We start from the raw sequence: 21,236 nt of genomic DNA, 5'->3' as shown, positions 1-21,236 counted from the left end.
ACATAATTTAAAATGACATTCCCTCACAGGAAATTGGCCAGTCATCTCAGTATGCGGATGTCCCAGGGAGAAGCCAAATCTTGTAATTAAAATGTTGCTAAGTTGTGTGTTTAGATATTTATTTGGCTGCTTTATCATAACGTGTGATAAATATTTATATTTCATTTATATGGTCAAAATTTTGACACTGTTTCAGTTGATCAGACGACCTGAGAGATGCCTTACAAAGTCAGTTGCAAATCACTGTTCTAATGCAGGGTCACTAGACCTGAAACATTGACTGTCCTTTGTCTCCTCGGAGTCATAGAAATGTAACACACCCTTCAATGCAACTCTTCCATGCTGACCAGCTATCCTACGTTAATTTAGTCCCATTTGCCAGCACTTGGCCCATATCCCTCTAAACCGTCCCTATTTATGTACCCATCCGGATGCTTTTTAAATGTTGTAATTGTACCAGCCTCCACTTCCTTTGGCAGCTCATTCCATACATGCACTGCCCATTGTGTGAAAAATGTTGCCTATTTAGGTCTCTTTTAAAATCTTTCCCCTCTCATCCTAAACTATGCACTCTAGTTTTGGACTCCCCTCCCTGGGAAAAAAGACCTTGTCGATTTACCCTATCCATGCCCCTTATGATTTTATAAACTCTGTAAGGTTGGTCCTCAGCCTCTGATGCTCCAGGGAAAACAGCCCCAGTCTATTCAGTCTCTCTCTTTAGCTCAAATCCTCCAACCCTGGCAGCATCATTGTAATTCTTTTCTGAACCCTTGCAAGTTTTGCAGCTGCCAGACCTGATGATTTTACTCCAGCAGTTTTATTATACAACTGCAAATCATCATGTATAAGGTTCATAGCCATGGACATTGTCCAAAGATAAGGCCCAAATTACTGAAGTTTAGCCTGAGTATTTTCATACACTTGGCAGAGGAACAATTAAACCTTTTTAAGTGCAATAAATCTGCAGTGCATCATTACTGTTCTGATTTATTGTAATCCCTGATATATCTGGCAAAGTAAAATTTTCTACTGAACACAGTTTGCAACAAATTATCAAACTATGCAGCTAATGGTTGGAAGAGGTTACTTAATCTATTTTTTTTCTAATCAACCTGTTCAGAGATGTTATTACACAACTCTGGAACAGGTTGGTCTTGAATCTGAGTTTCCCAGTCAAAGAGGAGGGATGTTACCACTGCGCCATGAGAGTCCCTTGATCATAGAAGTCATTTGGAACACAACTTGAGGGGAGAGAAAAGGTACAAGAATTTATATCAGGATTTATATACTGGAATTCAACTTTCCTTGTCACAATTCCTGAAGATGACAGTGAGTGTTTTAAACAATTGATGTACAGCTCTCAATCCACTATAGGTTTTAATTCATAGACAGAAAATATCACAAATTCACAACACGTTCTTGAAAAATGAAATGGTGGATCTGTTTTGAAGAGAGAGAGTTTACTCAGTTCTCTATTGTACTGATTTGCTGCATACTTTCAGATTTTCCACATTTGATGAATTTTTTTTAAATCTCGATGTTTGTTTATACTGTAATTGGTAAGGTTGCATTTTTATCGCACTACATATACACTAATTCAGCTGTGATTTTATATTCAGCTAAATGTTCTAATCCTATGTCGTTGGGTTAATCTCTTTTTTTGATTATTATGGCTTAAGGGTGCAGCAGCCAATCCTGACAGTGAGGAGCAGCAGCAGAGGTTAAGAGAAGCTGCTGAAGGTTTACGAATGGCCACCAATGTAGCAGCACAGAATGCCATAAAGAAGAAATTAGTGAACAAACTGGAGGTGGGTACAGAATATAGTGACTTTACAACAGTAAATTTCATAACCTGTTTAATTTAAACAGGTCAATAATTAGACTTTGTATTTAATCAGTGCAAACTTGACTGACTTGCCTGGTGTGAAAGTGACTCAGTTCCTCTGCACAATGAACATGATACTGGGGCACATTGACCTGGATGGTCTTCATTTCACATTGTGCAGAAATACCTGATTTCAACCATCAGTGACAGTTCAGTTGGTTTTAGTGTCCCTGATTTAAGTGAAGTAGAAATTGGGTGTAAATCATATTTCTGGTCTTTGGTGTATTTATCAGTTTTGCAGAAAAATATGATCAATCTAGGTGGAAGAATATTGTAGATTATCCTATGTCGAGGCTTACAAATAAAGAATAGCTACTCAAATTAGATTGGTCATGCAAAAATTAACAAACAGCGTGGTTGACTCCAAACTGCCTTCTGTGGCCTAGTGAGTCAAAAAGTTGCATCACCATAACGAAGAATTGGAAGAATGAAAGATAGGACACTTAGCTGCAACTGAGGATTATGGCACACTCTAACCAGTTGGCCTTGCAAAGCCATCCTCACCAATATCTGGAGACCTGAAAATGTGTTGCTGGAAAAGCGCAGCAGGTCAGGCAGCATCCAAGGAACAGGAGAATCGACGTTTCGGGCATAAGCCCTTCTTCAGGAATGAGGAAAGTGTGTCCAGCAGGCTAAGATAAAAGGTAGGGAGGAGGGACTTGGGGGAGGGGCGTTGGAAATGCGATAGGTGGAGGGAGGTCAAGGTGAGGGTGATAGGCCGGAGTGGGGTGGGGACGGAGAGGTCAGGAAGAAGATTGCAGGTTAGGAAGGCGGTGCTGAGTTCGAGGGATTTGACTGAGACAAGGTGGGGGGAGGGGAAATGAGGAACATGCAGGTCCTTGGACTCCTCCATTGCCAGACCATGGCAACACGACGGTTGGAGGAAGAGTGCCTCATCTTCTGCCTGGGAACCCTCCAACCACAAGGGATGAACTCAGATTTCTCTAGTTTCCTCATTTTCTCTCCCCCCACCTTGTCTCAGTCAAATCCCTCGAACTCAGCACCGCCTTCCTAACCTGCAACCTTCTTCCTGACCTCTCCGCCCCCACCCCACTCCGGCCTATCACCCTCACCTTGACCTCCCTCCACCTATCGCATTTCCAACGCCCCTCCCCAAGTCCCTCCTCCCTACCTTTTATCTTAGCCGGCTGGACACACTTTCCTCATTTCTGAAGAAGGGCTTATGCCCGAAACGTCGATTCTCCTGTTCATTGGATGCTGCCTGACCTGCGCTTTTCCAGCAACACACTTTCAGCATTTATCTCAAGAGGGTTGGAATGTAAAAGCAGTGATGCCCTACTGAGACTTTATAAAGCTCTAGGCCCCATTTAGAATACTGTGTCCAGTTTTGGGCCCCACACCTCAGGAAGGGCATACTGGCACTGGAGCGTGTCCAGTGGAGATTCACATGGATGATCCCTGGAATGGTAGGCCTAACATATGATGAATGGCTGAGGATTCTGGGATTGCACTCATTAGAGTTTGGAAAGTTGAGGGGAAATCTAATATAAACCTACAAGATAATGCATGGCTTAGAAAGGGTGGACGCTGGGAAATTGTTTCCATCAGGTGGGCATACTAGGACTTGCGGGCACAACCTTAGAATTAGAGGGGGTCAATTTAGACCCGAAATGAGACATTTCTTCAGCCAGAGAGTGGTGGACCTATGGAATTCATTGCCATGGAGGGCAGTGGAGGCCGGGACATTAAATGTTTCAAGGCAGAGATTGATAACCTTTAATTCCTTGCGAGATTAAGAATTTATGGGGAGATTGCGGATAAGTGACGTTGAAATGCCCATCAGCCATGATTGAATGGCGGAGTGGACTCGATGGGCCGAATGGCCTTCCTTCCACTCCTATTCGTTATGGTCTTATATCTAGCTGATCCAATGTATTATTTCCAGGCAGAATTCCAATTAATTAAGGGAGGAGCTAGTTTTGGTGTTTTCAACAGATGACTCAAGACAGGTCAACGGAAGAAGAGCTGGGAAAGTATGTTTAAGTGAGAGAGAGAAGTGTGTTCTGTTTCATAAAACTGCTTTTACCTGTACTACTGAGCAGGCAACAGAAGTACATGAATTCTGTGTACTGAACATGGTGAGAACTTGTGCAATTGGATATCTCTTGTGCTGTTAGAACTTGATTAATCTGTGAGTTAGTATGCAGCTAAGTGTTGGAGTCAGGTCTCCAGCAAAGTTCTGAAGTCTTCTGGAGCTCCGAAGAAGCTGAGTGCCACAAATAGTTTCGTACAGCTAAAAATTGGGTTGGAAAGACTGCAAATAGTACTTGCTGATGCAACTGAGGAATTAAAATGCAAAGAAAAGCTTAGATAGTTCTAGCTTGGTGAAGTTAGCTGTCAGTGAAAACCCTGGACTTGTGCCTGTTATTAAGCACAAGACATGTTTTCTACAATCTGCTTGAATATAAATCTGGGAAGACAAACTGCCTGATGAAATTCTAGGCTGGATCAGCAAAAATGAAGAATTGTAATCCTTATGAAATTTAATGAGAGTAGATGACCCATTATATCATTCTTGAGGAAGTTGCCCAAAAGTCCATGGGATCTGTCTTGATCATATTTGCTATTTGATAGGTGCTATGAAGCTAAAAGTTTATGGGTTGTTCAAACTTGTGAAATCTTGTGGCTTTGTTCACTTTTGTGTGACTGCACTCTAACCAAAGTGTAGCATAAGTTTTGCAGTCTGGCTTGGGATCGTACTACAGTCATGTGCAAATGGCCTGCTGGTGACCTCAAGATTACTCCAGATCAATACTCCCTCTAATATTTCTTTTGGTGCATGGGCCTCCAAGATCAGTGTGTGGGAGCAGGTTCTGAAATAGATTGTGCTGGTCAGTGTGAGGGAAATATCTGAGCAGCAATACAGCTGCATAGCTTGGGGAAACACTGCTTCATATCCCATGTTAAAACACTGGCATGTAAACCTAAAGAATCCTACAACTGTTGTTTAGTTGATGAATCAGTGTCTTTCATGTTAAATGATACTTGAAAGACATATTGAGGGTAACATGGGTGCAAAATGATTAAGTGGTACCATAATTGGTCAAAATGCTTGATTTCAGAAGGACATGGCTGCCAGACTTGAATTATGGCAGGTGCTGAACAAGTTATCACCAATCTATCTGTGGTAAATGCATTTGTCCATGACAGAACTCATTAAGATTGACCACCAGTTCTCATGGATTATGGATAGAATAAGGTACACCTAGCTCAAAACTGGATATCAGTTAGGCCCTATGAATCACCAGCAGCTAAGTTATATTCAGAGCCTAAGATGTAGATGTAGAAGTAGGTCATTCAGTCCATTGAGATTGCTCTGTCATTCAGTGAGATCATGGCTAATCAGATAATCCTTACCTCCATTTTTCTGCCTTTTAACTATAATCCTTGATTCACTTAATGATTAAAAATCTGTTTATCTGCACTTTTGAATATACTTACTGGCCTAGCCTCAACAGTCCTCTGGTTTAAAAAATATTCTGCAGATTTGCTACCCTCTGGAGAAAATCCTCTTTATTCTCTGTCTTAAATGTGCAACCACTATTCTGAAATTATGCCTGCTGGTCTCAGGGGAAACAACCTTTCTATGTCCAGTCTCTTCAGAATGTTTGTTTCAATAAGTTTGCTTCTCAATCTTCTAATGAGTATGGGTTCAAACTACTCAAAATTTTCCTCGTAGGATACTCCCTCCATACCTGGTGTCAGTCTAGTGAAATTTCTCTGAACTACTTCCAATGCTTGTGTATCTTTCCTTAGATAAGGGCCCCAAACTGTTCATAGAATTCCAGTTGTAGTCTAACTGGTGCCTTGAATAGTTTGAGCAAAGCCTCCCTTCTTTTATACTGCATTCCCTTTAAACAAAAGGCCAACATTCCATTTTATTTATTTATTAGATTTCCTACAGTGTGGAAACAGGCCCTTCGGCCCACACCAACCCTCCGAAGAGCAACCCACACAGATCCATTCCCCTATGTTTACCCCAACTAATGCACCTAATACTATGGGCAATTTTAGCATGGCCAATTCACCTAACCTGCACATCTTTGGTCTGTGGGAGGAAACCGGAGCAGTTGGAGGAAACCCATGCAGATGCAGGGAGAATGTGCAAACTCCACACACAGTCGCCCGAGGTGGGAATTGAACCTGGGTCCTTGGCGCTGAGAGGCAACAGTGCTAACCACTGAGCTACCGTGCCGTCCCTAATATCTGTTGAACATGGATGCTAGCCTTTTGTGATTCATGGATGAGGAATCTCAAATCCCCCTCTTCTACCTGCCAAAGCGCATAACCTCATATTTCCCCATGTTATATTCCATCTGCAATGATTTTTGCCTATTTAGCTGTTTTTATCTCTCTGCAGAGTGTCATCCTCACCATTTGGCTATTGTGTATTCATTTTCCTCACCCGTCATTAACGTAATTGCCAATGCCATCATTATTTACAATGATCCTGTGACACTCCACAGGTGGTTACAGGTAGCCATCCTGAAAATGCCCACCTTATCCAAACTCTATCTTGTATTTGCTATCCAATCATGTATCCATGCTAATATACTACTTCCAACACCCATGGGATCTTTCCTTAAGTAGCCTAATGATTGGTATTTTAACAAAGATCTTCTGAAAATACAAACATAATGCATCCATTGCTGCCCCTTTATCTAGCTTGCTTCTTACTTCCTCAAAGCAATCTAATAAGTTTGTCAGGCATGATTTCTTATTCATTGGATCATGTTGATTCTGCTTGATCATCTTGCATATTTCTAAGCGCTGTGCTATTACATCTTGTATATTAGACTCTAATATTTTCCCAATTACAGTAGTTACCGGTTTGTGGTCCTTTTTCTAAACAAAGGCGTTATGTTGGCAGTTTTCCAATTCTCTAGCACTTTTCCAGAATCTAAGAATTCCTGAAAGATTACTACCTGTGTACGTAGTATCTCTCTAGATAGTTCCTTTAATTTACTAGGATTCATTCCATCACTCCAAGGTGTTCACTGATCTTTAGCCTCATTAGTTCCCTTAGTGCTTTTCCCCTCGTGATAGTTAGTGTTTAGTTCCTCTCCTACTTTTGTCCCTTGAGTATTCAGTAATTTTGGTGTCTTCTATAGTGAAGACTGATACAAGGTATTTATTCAACTCCTCTACCATTTCCTGCTTCCCCATTATTATTTTTCCAGCCTATTTCTAAGATTGCAGCTTCTCTCTTTCTTCCTTTTTCATATGTTTGAAGAAATTCTTGATGTCCATCTTGATCATCTTTGGAAGTATACCCTCAAAGTTTATTTTCTCCCCCTCAATTATTTTTTGGTTGGTTTTTTAAAACTTGCCCAACACTCAGGCCTACCACTAATCTTTGTCACACTGTTTTTATATTTTCATTATTGCTACTCTTAACTTGCTCAGTTATCCATGACTTGCTTATCCCCTTCCTCGAATCCTCTTTCCTCTGTGGTATATATCTTTGCAGTGAGCCATGAACTATTTTCTTAATGTCTGTCATTGTTCCTCAACTGTCTTTCCAGTTCACTCCAGCCTCATTCAGCTGGCCTCTTTACTTTGTCATTATCTTTATTTAAGTTTAGAAGTCAAATTTCTCCCACTCAAATTGAGAACTAATCTATCACGATATTTTGAAGCATTATCATCAATTATAAAGCCTCATCTATCCCCTCATGGCCATTAGCAACAAACCAAGCAGACCCAAAGTTGAAAGGCAGACCTAAAACTTAAAGCAGCAGTCTGTTGAAGCTAGAACTCAGAATGTCATGCTTGGCACTAAGGACAGTGTGATTGCCAGTAAAAACCAGTCTTGTCAGCCCATATCCCAAGACTATATGTATTGAGATTGTCTTGAGTGCATTTCTGAAATCCAGATGGATAACTTGCAGTACTTTTTCCCAGCAAGGTCGGTCTTTGTTCCAGCATTGTGTTTAATTGCTAACCTCCGAGTTTTGCAAAACAACTAGCAAGTTAAAGGTGATGGAGAGAATTACAAGTCACTAAATGTGTTTTTTTTAAAGAGCCTTTTCTATTTTCAGAATGCAGCAAAACAGGCTGCAGCAGCTGCGACGCAGACAATTGCTGCTGCTCAGAATGCAGCTTCCTCCAATAAGAACCCAGCGGCACAACAACAAATGGTTCAAAGCTGTAAGGTAAGATTTCGAATTACCATCAATTTCGAAAGGAAAGTTTTTTTTAAATTTAAACCCACTCCTCTGATTTTCCTTTTAAGTTGCTCCTAAAAGCTACCTCTTGGTCCAAGTTTTATTATTGCCTGCCCTTCTATTTCCTTCCACTACTTGGCATCAATTTTATATTGCTATTCTTCTGCAAAGTGACTTTGGACATCTTTATTATGTTAAAGATCAATATAAAGACAAATTGTTTTTGTGGTCAACAGTAGGAAAAGAAAGAAAACTATTCCTGACTTGGCCCTTCAGCCTTTCCATGTGGAAGCTACCTGTTTAATTGCAGATATCTTGATTCTCATCAAGAATTGCAGAGAAAATTTGATGGCATTCCTAGCAGCAGTAATATGTGCTAGATTTGTTTGGGGTAAAAAACCTAATTCAAGATTATTTTTGGAATTTTTATTTTTACTTTACAGCATATTGATCCATGCCTTTGTTTAACTTTTAAGAAGAGATGCTGTAGGTAGAACTTCCTGAACAACTTAGCCTGTGCAAAAACCTGCACTAAAAAGTAAGGTTATCAAAAAAAGCCAAAGAACTGTGGATACTGGAAATCCGAACCAAAAGTAGAATTTGCTGGGAAAAAAATCAACAGGTCTGGCAGCATCTATGGAGAGAAAGCAGAGTTAATGTTTTGAGTCCAATGACCACAACTACCATCTGTCTGTCTCTCCCCTCTCTGCCTCTCCCCTCTCTGCCTCTCCCCTCTCTGCCTCTCCCCTCTCTGCCTCTCCCCTCTCTGCCTCTCCCCTCTCTGCCTCTCCCCTCTCTGCCTCTCCCCTCTCTGCCTCTCCCCTCTCTGCCTCTCCCCTCTCTGCCTCTCCCCTCTCTGCCTCTCCCCTCTCTGCCTCTCCCCTCTCTGCCTCTCCCCTCTCTGCCTCTCCCCTCCCTCGCTTACACTTATTGGAAGCTACAGTATTCATATGTAGGAACATGTTCACACTGAAAAAGTGATCCATTTCTTCTTTTCTCTCTACTTCCTGTTAATGAACCAATCTCTTATCCATGCTTGTATGTTACTCCCTAAACTCTGAACTCTTATTTTGTGTAGTGACCTTTGATGTTGACACATTATGAAGTGTCTTTTGACAATCCAAATACACTATACCTACAGATTATACATGCTGTTTGTTTCTTCCTGTCAGAGCTCTAACTGTCAAACACGATTTGTGTTGACTCTGCCTGATTGCCTTGAGATTTTCTAAGTGCGCTGCTTGATAATACATTACAACATCCTGCCTTATGACAGATTGCACATTTTTAAAGTTGAATGCTCTGTCCCTTCCCAATAGACTCTGATCATCATTACTTTTATTGCTACCTTGGTCTATTGTTGTCTTCTCTCACTTTAATTTATCACACCTTCCTACTTTGGATCACTTGCCCCCACTATTTTGTTGAACCCCTCTCTATTAGCCAAGTTATATGACTCACCAGAACATTGGTCCCAGCACGGTTCAGGTGAAGACTGATACCTACAGTACAAATCACACTTTGCCTAATAAGGTGCTCTCAAAACCTGACCCTTCTTCAGAACTGGTCACTGGACTTAAAGCGTTAACTGTTTTCTCTCCAAGGATGCTGTCAGACCTGCTGAGTTTCTCCATTAGGTGCTGTTTTTGTTTCAGATTTCCAGCATCCATAGTTCTTTGTTTTATATCCTTATTCTTTGTTTTCCAATACCTCTGTGAAACATCTCTGGGAATTTTATTAGTTTGGTGCTATACAAGTGCAGGTGACTGTTTCCCCCTCCTCCCTCCTCATCTAGATTCCCCTTGAATACATCCAACCTCAAAGCACTCAATGTGGTAGTGAGTTCCGAACTCTCACTGGTCTCTGGGTAAAGAGGGTACTTCTAAATCACCTATTTGATTGCTTGATTATGATCTTACATTGAAAGATTGTTTTATTCTTCTCTACAAGCGTAATTATTACACTTATTTTATAAACATTTAAATGATGGAATAGACTACATGTAGATTCTATGGGATACTTAGATGTGTTTGTTGTCTTTGCAAGTCTGTGCTTATCCTTTCCCACAATTCTTGTTTTCACCCCCACCATAGTATGAAAACAGCTAGAAAGAACATCGCTAAATACATTTTTTGCAAGTCTGACAATAGTACATTCTGTCCCTTCTCTTTCTCTATCTGCAGCCTCCCTAACCCCACCCACTTGCCCATGGATTGTACTACCTTTCTTTAACGTCATCTCCATATTGAGCACTGTGAAACTGCATGTTTGATTTTACTGTAATGGCATCACAGCCAGAGCCTTACTCCTGCCTCAGTGTATTAACACAAAAGTCACCCAAGAATCTATCCTGAGGCCTCGATCTTGGCAGCAACATCAGAAATTGAAATTTGTATTCACACTCAGTACCTTTCTTGATGTTGCTCCTGTCTCCTGTTCATCCACCACTCTGTACTTGCTGACCTGCATTGACTGCTAACATCCAATTCTTCCAGTTAATAATGTTCACAATACTTTCTGTCTCCATGTCTTGTCTCACCTAAAAGACACAGAACTCTGCTAACATCCTTATCCCAGAATTGTTGGTCAGGTCTTTGGCGAGTTAGGTTCTAAGTTGTAGAATTCCTCCTTAAATTACTTCATCTCCCTTTCCTTTTTAAAAGATTCTTAAAATTGATTATTCAGTGACCCTTCTAGCCTTCTGCCTGATATCATCTTTTGGTTCTTTGTAGATATTTGTTTTCTCATTTCACTTCTGAAAGACTTCAGGATATTTTTCAATGTAAAAGACACATTGTTGAGATCAGTGCATTATGCAGCAGGATCATTCTGAAATGTAATGTTTAAAGCTGCTTGATTTTTTTTTAAATTGAAATGTGCTTTTGTATTTTAGAGTGTTGCTGAGCAGATCCCACTGCTGGTCCAAGGTGTTCGTGGCAGCCAGTCACAACCAGACAGTCCCAGTGCTCAGCTGGCTCTTATAAGTGCAAGCCAGAACTTCCTGCAGGTAATGTGAATAGACTTCAAACACAGATGGTGCAAGGATATAAACCCTTGTTCTGTTTATGAGACCAGTTTAAATGTCAGCTGTTTGATGGGAATCATGAGCCTGAAGGCGTTGACTGTTTCCTTTAGGCCATATAAAGTAGCTAGTCTGTTCTTGTAAAATATAAACCAATCTTGGAGTTTGGGCTCCCCAAACTCTACAATTGTGATTATTAGTACTGACCACTGTACAGAAGTAAAGCCTCTTTGTTTAAATCCATGAATGTAAAATTCAATGTCCTATAGAAATTAATGAACAAAGAGCATATATTCTCCACATCTGTTACTTTTTTTGTTTTTATTTCTGGACTGCATCTGTTTGTATCAATTCCTCAGTCATATTGATCTTCCCAGTAATTTAAAATGCCTGGCTTTCAGACTAACAGTGCATCATGCATCTGTTTCCAGCAGTTAAAATTGAATTGAAGTAATGGATAAAGCTACCACCTTCCTGACCCCTTTGTTTCTGAATTAAAATAGTGCTAGACTTGAAACGTGAACTCTGTTTTTCTCTCTAAAGATGCTGTCAGATCTACTAAGTCTTTCCAGTGCTTTCTGTTTTTATTATTGGATGAAAGAAACCTTGCTATTAAAATTGCCAGGAGATCTTCAAAGGGAAGACAAATGTTTTAAGATAAAAAAAAGAAATGTTTTAGCACTGGAGATGGAGGAACTAAAGCTTATAAAGAAATACCTTGACATTCCACAAGGACTCAAATGTAACAATTTTGATACTACTCCACTCTTGTGCTAAGTACAGGTTGTCAACTATATTCTGTAAAAGGTTTTTGGCTTTCCAATTCATGCAGGCAGTTTGGTATAGATACCTACCGAGAGCTTATAATCACTATAAAAATTAGTCTGTATTGTTTATCGTAAAATATAAACAAACAATAAAGTAATTACGTAGGAAATGCAGTTGTTATAATTAAGGACTGATGCATTAAACCCTTCACTCTCAAGTTCTGAAAATATTTGGTGATATGTGTTAGAACTATAGAATACAGAAGAGGCTGTTCGGGTCATCAAATCTGTACTGCCAAAAATATACTAAATCTACACTCGCCCCACTTTCCTCCACTAGGCCATAGCCTTGAATGTTATGAAACTTCAAGTGCTCATCAAGTACTTTTTAAAGGTTGTGAGGTTACCCACCTCAACTACAATGCATTCCTGAAACCTATCACCCTCTGAGTGAAAACCCTTTACCTCAAGACCCCTCTAAACCTCCTGCCTTACTTTAAAATTATGTCTCCATATTACTGACTCTTCAACTAACGGGAACAGCTGCCTTCTATCCACCCTGTTCATGCCCCTCTTAATCTTCATGTTCACTCTCAACCTTCTCCATCTCCATGAAACCAACCTGGACTTATCTAAGCTCTCTTCATAACTAAGATGTTCCATCCCATGCAACTTCCTGGTGAATCTTCTTTGCAATCACATCCTTTCTATATAGTGGTGATCAGGACTGCACAAAGTACTCCACCTCTGGCCTAACCAAGGTCCTTTGCAACTCCAATATAACCTCGCTGTTCTTATAATCTATGCTTTAACTGATAAAGGCAAGTGTTCGCTATGTTGCCTTAACTATGCTATTATTGTACTTTCTTAATAACCATTTTAGTGACAGTAGTTATATTTTATTCAGTATAATAAAGACAGGACATGCTAATGGCTACACAGTAGCATCAAAATGCATCAGCATTACCATAATGCCCTAGCTAGAAGTATGATCTTCTTGGGATGTTCTCTGGGGCACACAAGTAGAATCTAGTAATTGCTACTCGGTTAGTGATCTGGGCTGCCATGTCTAGGAATCAAGGCACCATATTGCTTTTTCTCTCTTTTCATTTGGCTCTTTCAAATTTGACCAAATTGATAAGTGGTAAAGGTCTCAAGATGGTTTTTACACTCTTAAAATCAAAAGAGATAGGAGTAAGTTCTATAAAGTTTGCCTTTTGAACATTTCGTTTGTTTAAACATTTGGTCAATGAAAATCCATGCCATAATTTTCCAAGATTTTACTTGACTGCTACTTCTAACCAAAACATCTCAACAATAGGATTAAGTACAGTTAACTATAATAATTAAAATATGACAGTGAATACTCTGATTTTACAATCCATCAACTGTAGCTTACAAATTTGGGATTTCCCGGGATTCATGTCCAACTCTCAGTCCAATTTCTCCATGGAATGTTTATGTTCCATCTGAGTCTAGTAATTTCTTCCTCACAAATAAAAGCAGTTGCTCTTTGTTTACTCTATCAAAGCATTCATTATTTTAAAAAACCCTCTATTAGATCAGCTTTATCATTTCAATAGCATGTTCATCCTTAGGGGCATAATTTCTCATCTCTTGTAAATCATTTTGTACCCCCTCTATCCTTCTAGAATGATTAGAATTCCACGTATGACTTTTCATTGCTTGCTTGCTTGTCTCACAGCCTGGAACTAAAATGGTTGCTGCTGCTCGAGCTACAGTTCCTACCATTGGGGACCAGGCCTCAGCCATGCAACTGAGCCAATGTGCCAAGAACCTGGCAAACACTTTACAAGAACTGCGAGCAGCCGCACAGAAAGTGAGTAAAATATTGATGACCTGTGTGAGTGTTAAGGTTATAATTAACAACAACAGGAGGGTAGGCTTCATCAACTTAACCATGTAGTTGAGAATGTTTTCCTCTACTTTCATAGTTAAAATTTAGGGTCATGAGTCGAACAAAAATCCATGGAAAAGAAAACTGACTACTTAGTTCGTACATGTGTGTATGACGAATATGCATGGATAAACAGGAATTTGTTGTGAATAAGTTTCGTAACTTCTAATGTCAGAACATATCTTTTTCTGCCTGCTTTTCATGTTTTTTGGTTAAAATACTTGAGTTAAATAATAAAAATCTATCAGCTTGATATACAGGTTACCTCCTGTAAACGTTAAAGTTGAAGAGTGTGATTGAGCTATTTCAGGAGATTGTTTTATCAAGGGTATTATGAAATGGACAGTGTCTTCAATATATTTAATATAGTTTGGTAGATGGCTTGTGTTTATATTCTTTTAAAATCGATGAATGGCGATTGACTATGTAGAACATGACATTAAATTACTTTATCATTAGAAAAACTCTTTCTCCATATAGGCGCAAGATGCCTGCGGTCCACTGGAAATAGACTCTGCCCTGAATCAAATCAGAACACTGGAGAAAGATCTGCAGGAAGCAAAAGCAAATGCAGCAGAAGGAAAGCTTAGACCCTTGCCTGGAGAAACGGTAACAAGACTAACGTGATAATGAAAATAAATGTTAGAATGCAGTTTGTTGTAGATCTATTTCTGCAGTGTTTCCATTGATTCCTACTTTCATTTTTTCATTGTTTCCAAAGAAGAGGGCCTTGCTGAAATTTAAATATACTAAATTTCACCTCTGTCATTCATTATTGAACAGCATCTTTTTCCTGTATGAGAGTATTTTCTTGCTTTCTTTCCTGTCTCTCCCTCCCCAGCTACCACCATCCACCACCAGCCGCCACACCCTCCACTCCCCCAGGATGTGTATGTTACTCGCAAAGCCACCCTCCATTGCGCTTGAGAAGGTGATGGTGTCCTGCCACCTTGAATCTGTGTGAAGAAAGTGCATTTCAAGTGAAAAGTGGAGGGAGAAAATTGTTGTAATATTATGTGTCCCATCACCATGTTACACGCAAAAAATAGTGGTCACTGACACTGTCAGTACATTGTAAATCGGGTGTGAATATTAGGCACTTCACAAATGTGAAAATAAGTGAATTATATATTTGACTAAAATCAAAAATACATTAATTTAACTTCTTCACCTATCAAGATGCTTAAGCGATTGCTTTTAGTCATGCCATACTGCATGTTCAGATTCTCTTATGATAAACATACCTGTATATGACCAAATAATAACTTGTTCCTATTACAGAGTTATGACGATAAATAACTTTCTTTACTTATTGTTGGCAGCTGGAAAAGTGTTCGCAGGATTTGGGCAGTAGCACCAAGATGGTCGGTGCTTCTGTAGCTAAGCTACTGAGTGCAGTCACACAAGGAAATGAGAATTACACTGGTATGTTGGATGATTATAGAATATTGCAAGAAACTACAGACAGTTCAAATATATAAAATGTGTTCAAGACCCTGATTGAGCTGGCAATTAAATAAATATAGAATGTCATTCCAGTTACAAACTTAGAGGATCTTTTCACCCTTCCAATATTGATTTTTTTTTAAACCTGACTCTACTTTTTTCACCAGATTTTTAGGAACATGAAACACTTGAATATACTGCATTTTTAATGATTTACTTTGAAATTTTTCATAATTTATTTTAAATGGAGAAGAAAATACCAGTCAGAATATTTAGACTGACAAAGCTAGCTTTCTAATCTATGCACTGCATAGTAGTAACACTGAATGACATTATGCATGATGTCAGCAATTAGACTTTGTCGTGTTAGGCTATCGTGTAATTCAGGTAACAGAGTATAATATTGTACATAATATTTTTCCCTATAAAATGACGCATCTGGATTCCATTTAAATTGCTAAAGTTTAAATCTCTCCCATATCTGCATATTATTTGTGGTGCCAAATAAATAGCATAATGCATTATTACAGTATTACTTAGATAACATTTCCTTCCATTGGAACAACCATGTCATCTTTGTCACTGTATTCCTTTCATACATGTAAATGCCTCTGGGTTCAATTCCCTCCCCATTGTACTTAATTGCTGTCCTCTGTCGGCCTCAAAACATCACAGATCACTCAACCTAAGCTCTGCCAGAATTATTTTTCTCTAAGTGTTTTGTACTGTTACCTGAAAATGTGGCTTTCAGGTGTTTATGTCCGCTATTTGCCAACAGCACCTTCAAAAGAATGCAGATTGAACTGACTATAGCTCTGGGCAGATTTTTCTGTTACATGTACACCTTGCTGATCACCTATAGAAATCAATGTGAAGGAGCTGAAAAGTAAAACAAAGAAGGGGTGAGACAAAATAAAGCTAGAAGACCTAAATACACAAAGGAAGACTGAGAATCACAGCCGAAAGACAGAGCGAAGGCGTTAGTAGTGGTAAGATGCCTTAGCCTCTTAAACCTGGCTTTAAGTCTGCAATTGCAGCCAGGGCTTTGGGCATGGCCACACCTAACTGGAAAAGCAGATAGTTATTGCCTTGGTGTTGCTGTGTGCATGAGGCTCATCCTAAGATCTTGCAAGTGTATTAAACCTGTTTTAAGTTTGTCAAGCCCCACCTGGCTGGTTAAAGGTAATGGTGTGCTGGCCAACTGTTAGTCACAACATTTTTTACAAATTTCTTCCACCTATTTGCACAGATACTCATAAATTTCAGAAAATCTATTTCCCAAATGACTTTGACAGCTATGAAATTCCTGATACCTGTAACAATTTGCATATTTCACGGTAATATCAGTTACTTACTTATGAATGTCCTTTGTGACTCATTTGGATGTTTTTAGATATGATGCTCAGTCTTTCTCAAAAGACTAGACTTGGGGTAGATTGACTGCCCAGGCTGAGCACTCAGTTGGCAGAAGCAGCTTGAGTATCCCCATAGAGTCCTACAAAACTCAGGAACTGCCATTTGTGCACATGCACTGTGCAGAAATATCCAAAGTGCAACAGAATGCTCCTCTGATTTTGTTTTGTGTATGATGATAATATGCTTTTGTTTTTCCTAATTCTGCAAGACAAAAGGCATAGAGTATTTTAGAACTTCTGTTTAGATCTCGAGTAGAAACTATTTTCAACTAATTTGTTTTTCTGAGGGAGTGGCTAAAGAGAGGTGATTACAATATGTACTTTCTTTTTGTTTATGCCAAGAATTTGAACGCATCTATTATTCAAGAGCTGTGTACACATTTAACAATTCTTGTGACTGTATTATTTTCCTTCAAGTTTTTAATGAATATTTAAACTTAAAGGATAACTAAAATTTTGTTGGCTTCAATCATGCTAACTTGTTTTACTACCTGGCAAGTACATTTCTCTCTCTCTTCCTCTCAGCCTGTTGCAAATATAACACTGGCGTAATGGAAGGCAGGATTATGGCATGGATGGAATGTCCTTACTTTGTACTGTCCCTAACAACCCACCCTCTTCTCCATGGAACTGTGAGACTAGCTTACCAGTTTTCTAAGGTTCCAAACTGTAGTCTTGTAAAATACTTCAAATTGTGCCTTTAGACAAAATGTTATGCTTCCTCTGTGGCAAATTTGATGACTCAGTGCATTTAATCAGGTGGCAGTGTGACACATGAGTCCCTGCCACTTCCTACCTCCACTTGATATAGGCAGGTTTAGCAGCAAGAGTGGGGTTTATCGTGTGGGGAGCATGTCGAGCAAATCCAATGCCTGATGAGAGGAGAGGCTTTGCTTAGAACCACCCCACTGTTCTTATTGCTGACCTCCTCACCTGTATTCTTGAGCGGTGCCTGAGTCCACTTTTGATCTGGGTACTTGACTGGGTGTAGTTATGGCAGTAACCAAGGCTTTCCTGATGGAGCTGCTGCATATAAAAGAGTAATCAGTCTCTGGTCAGTAGCTCTTAGTCGTGGGGCTTCTTTGGTGGACTTTGATTTTCAGCAGCTGGCCCACCATTGGCAACAAATGTCTGAGCAGCACAAGGGCCTTCCTCGAAACAGGTGATGCAGGGTGCTCTCTAACATTGTAGCCAATGTCACATCCCACCATATTCTCAAGATTCCTCCATTAGGGGAAGTAACGTGACTTGGTTATATTAATATGGCTGCTTCATTTTGTTGAGGTTCGAGATGAAAGTTTATTTTCTAAGGTGCTTAGAATGTACCAGTGAATAAATATATTCACTTTGGTCAATTTCTCTTCCCAAATTCATTTGTACAATGAGCCTCTATCTCGATTAGTGCTGTTTAAAAATAATAAATCTTCCCAATCGGTCATGTATAAACTGCCATTTCTGTCAGAATGGAATATCCTGCACTCTTTCTTTTTTGGTCATTCCAACTGAGAGAGGAAGTTGGGGGGCAAATTTCTGTTAACCATACATTTATTACATGTCATCTCTGGTCTTTCACTTCCTTTCTGCAAGCCTTGTTGTTTGTCAAGGTAAACAAAAATCAAGAAGATTTATCAATTGGTCGTCCCACGAAAATGACCTTTGGGTTGGTGCATCCTTTCGTAAAACAGATGTTCAACCACTCAAACAAATTCATTCATGATGGCAACTACCGATGTTAGCATATCACCAACAGCTGTAACAATATGTGGAACTGCTTGGATTGCTACGCTTGCTGTTCATCAACCGGAAAAAACTGCCCAAAATTGCTTGACAGGAAAGCAGTTTAATTATATCTTCCTGCTTCATCCTGCTGCAGGAAACTTCACTATTTGAAGGCATAGTATGGAAACACAAGACTCTGAAAGACTAACTGAAATTAACTGAACCGTTAGCAGTGAAATCAAGGGGTGTTCTCGTGATTTTTTTTGTTCGTATTGTGGAAAATTGTGCGTGCTGCTCAGCGAATAAACACAAGTGTGCTATTCAGTCATGCTGATCAAGAATAGTCAGTCTTACAGCGTAGAAACAAGCTGTTTGGCCCACTGTGTCTTGGATAGGGTAAATAGGCAAAGTCTTTTCCCTGACGTCAGGGAGTCCAGAACTGGAGGGCATAGATTTAGGGTGAGAGGGAAGAGATATAAAAGAGACCTAAGGGGCAACTTTTTCATGCAGAGGATGGTACGTGTGTGGAATGAGCTGCCAGAGGAAGTGGTGGAGGCTGGTACAGTTGCAGCATTTAAGAGGCATTTGGATGGGTATATGAATAGGAAGGGTTTGGAGGGATATGGGCTGGGTGCTGGCAGGTGGGACTAGATTGGGTTGGGATATCTGGTCGGCATGGACAAGTTGGACCGTAGGATCTGTTTCCATGCTGTACATCTCTGACTCTACTAATCCCATTTACCTACACTTGATCATTAGCCTGCTATGCCCTAGCATTTTAAGCTCTTGTTCAGATGCTTCTTAAATGTTGAGAGTACCCGCCTTTGTCATTCCCTCAGGCAGTGTGGCCTATATTTATATCACCACCTGGATGAAAAAAATTTCCTCCGATCCCCTTGAAACCACTTACTCCTCATCTTAAATTTATGCCCTCTGTTTGTAGACATATCTGCCATGGGGAGAAAGATTCTTCAATCTACTCTCTCTATGCTTCTTGTAATTTTGTATGTTTCAATTAGAACCTCCCTCAGCCCCCTCTGCTCAATGGAAAACAAATTCAGCTTATCCAGTCTCTCCTCATAACTGAGGTTTTCCGTTCCAGACAACATCCGGGTGAATCTTGCCTGCATCCTCCTCAGTGCAATCACATCCTTCCGATAGTGTGGTGACCAGAACGCCATACAATATTCCATTTGTGCCCTAAACAGTGCCCTATAAAGTTGCAACAAGACATCCCTGCTCCTGTGTTCTACTCCCCAGCTAATGAAGGAAAGCATCTCCTATGCCTCTTTCGCCATTGTATCTATCTGTGCTTGCACCTTCAAGGATTTATGGTCTTGTACACTTTGTTCCTTAATACTCCTCGGTATATCCTTCCCTTATTAGACTTCCCAAAATGCATCATCTCACTTATCAGGATTAAATTTCATTTGCCATTGCTTTACCTACTTTACCAGCTGATTAATATCAGACTGTACTTTGAGAGCATCCTCCTCGCTAACAACACCATTAATTTTTGTCATCTGCAAGTTTACTAATTATACCTTCAACATTCACATGCAAGTTTTTAATGTACATAATAACAGCAAAGGTCCCAGCACTGATCCCTGTGATATACCGCTGGTCACAGGCTCCCACTCATAAAAACAACCCTTTACCACCCCTTTTTGCATCTTATTGTTAACTAATTTTGCATTCAGTTTGCCAACTTCCCTTGGGTCTCATGGGATCTTACCTTTTGGATCAGCCTTCCATATGGGACCTTCTCAAAAACCATACTGAAGTCCATGTAAACAACCATCAACTGCACTACTTTCATCAATATATTTAGTCACCTTTTCAAAAGATTTAGGTGAATTAGCTCACAAATCTCCCTCCAACAAATCCATGTTGTTTATCCCTGATCAATTCCTGTCTTTCTGTTGTTGATTAATCCTGTTCCTCTAATTTTTTTCCCCCAGAAATACCCTACCATTGACATGACCCTTAGTCATATTAACTGGACTTTTCCTGGCCTTTCCCTACTGCCCTTCTTGAACAAAGGAACCATGTTAGTTATTCTCCAGTCATTTGGCACTTCACCTATGACTGGTGAAATATTAAATAGGATCCTCTTCAGAAGTGCCAGACTCAATGGACCAAATTGTGTGTCTCTCTGCACTATAGGGATTTTACTGTTCTATCTCCACCAGAACCCCAGCAATTTCCTTTCTTGCCTCCCATAGCAATTGATGCATCTCTGGGGATTTGTGTACATTTAATTAAGCCTATTTAAAACATTTAATACTTCCTCATTAATCTTAAAATCTTTAAAACCTCTCCAACCAGACAGAAATCTCTAGGTATGATGTCTTTCTCTTTTGTGATGCAGGTGAGAAGTATTCATTGAAGACCTCACCCACGTCCTCTTTCTCCCTGTACGGATTGACCCTTTGGTATCTAATAGGCTTCACTCTTTCCCTGTAATCTTATTGCTCTTAATAGACTTATAAAATCCCTTGGGGATTTCCTTAATCCTGTCTGCCAAAGTGTTGCCTAACTTTTGCCAAGGTAGCAGTTTGCATAGTGGTGGGAGAAATGGAGATGGAAATTATTCTCAATTGACTTCATTCCAGGTCAGAGGAAAATAAGAAATTGATATTTGTGTGGTGATTTATATTCCAGGTCAATTGACTATATTAGAAATTGGGAGGGATAAGAGAGGAAAATTACAGTTGGCGCAGAGTGAGGTGATAAATACTAAGGTGAAAGATAAAGGTCACATCTTGTAGGTCACTGCAAAACTGCAGGCAATGATGTGGAAGGAGGTATTGTTTTAAAATTAGGGGTAACCCTCATTAAAACAGATTTTTTTTCCCCTGAGAGTTGTGCAGTGT

At 39.7% G+C, this 21,236-nt stretch overlaps 1 protein-coding gene across 8 annotated transcripts in view; it reads left to right on the top strand.

The window, feature by feature from the left end:
* The window catches only part of LOC122548542 (talin-1), a 257,387-nt gene that overhangs the window by 175,865 nt on the left and 60,286 nt on the right, over positions 1 to 21,236 (top strand). For all 8 annotated transcript variants that reach the window (XM_087989771.1, XM_087989742.1, XM_087989756.1 and 5 more), the window contains 6 exons: positions 1,680 to 1,808; positions 7,948 to 8,061; positions 10,967 to 11,080; positions 13,568 to 13,702; positions 14,261 to 14,389; positions 15,103 to 15,205. In XM_087989771.1, the coding sequence (XP_087845897.1) occupies positions 1,680 to 1,808; positions 7,948 to 8,061; positions 10,967 to 11,080; positions 13,568 to 13,702; positions 14,261 to 14,389; positions 15,103 to 15,205 (724 nt within the window). The remainder of the gene's footprint in view (positions 1 to 1,679; positions 1,809 to 7,947; positions 8,062 to 10,966; positions 11,081 to 13,567; positions 13,703 to 14,260; positions 14,390 to 15,102; positions 15,206 to 21,236) is intronic.

Source organism: Chiloscyllium plagiosum, unplaced genomic scaffold, assembly GCF_037043375.1.
Source record: "Chiloscyllium plagiosum isolate Xiang-an unplaced genomic scaffold, Cpla_swu_hap1 HiC_scaffold_1, whole genome shotgun sequence".
Lineage (NCBI taxonomy): Eukaryota > Metazoa > Chordata > Chondrichthyes > Orectolobiformes > Hemiscylliidae > Chiloscyllium > Chiloscyllium plagiosum.
Note: the sequence above shows the minus strand (reverse complement) of the source record. Positions and strands in the feature narration are given on the sequence as shown.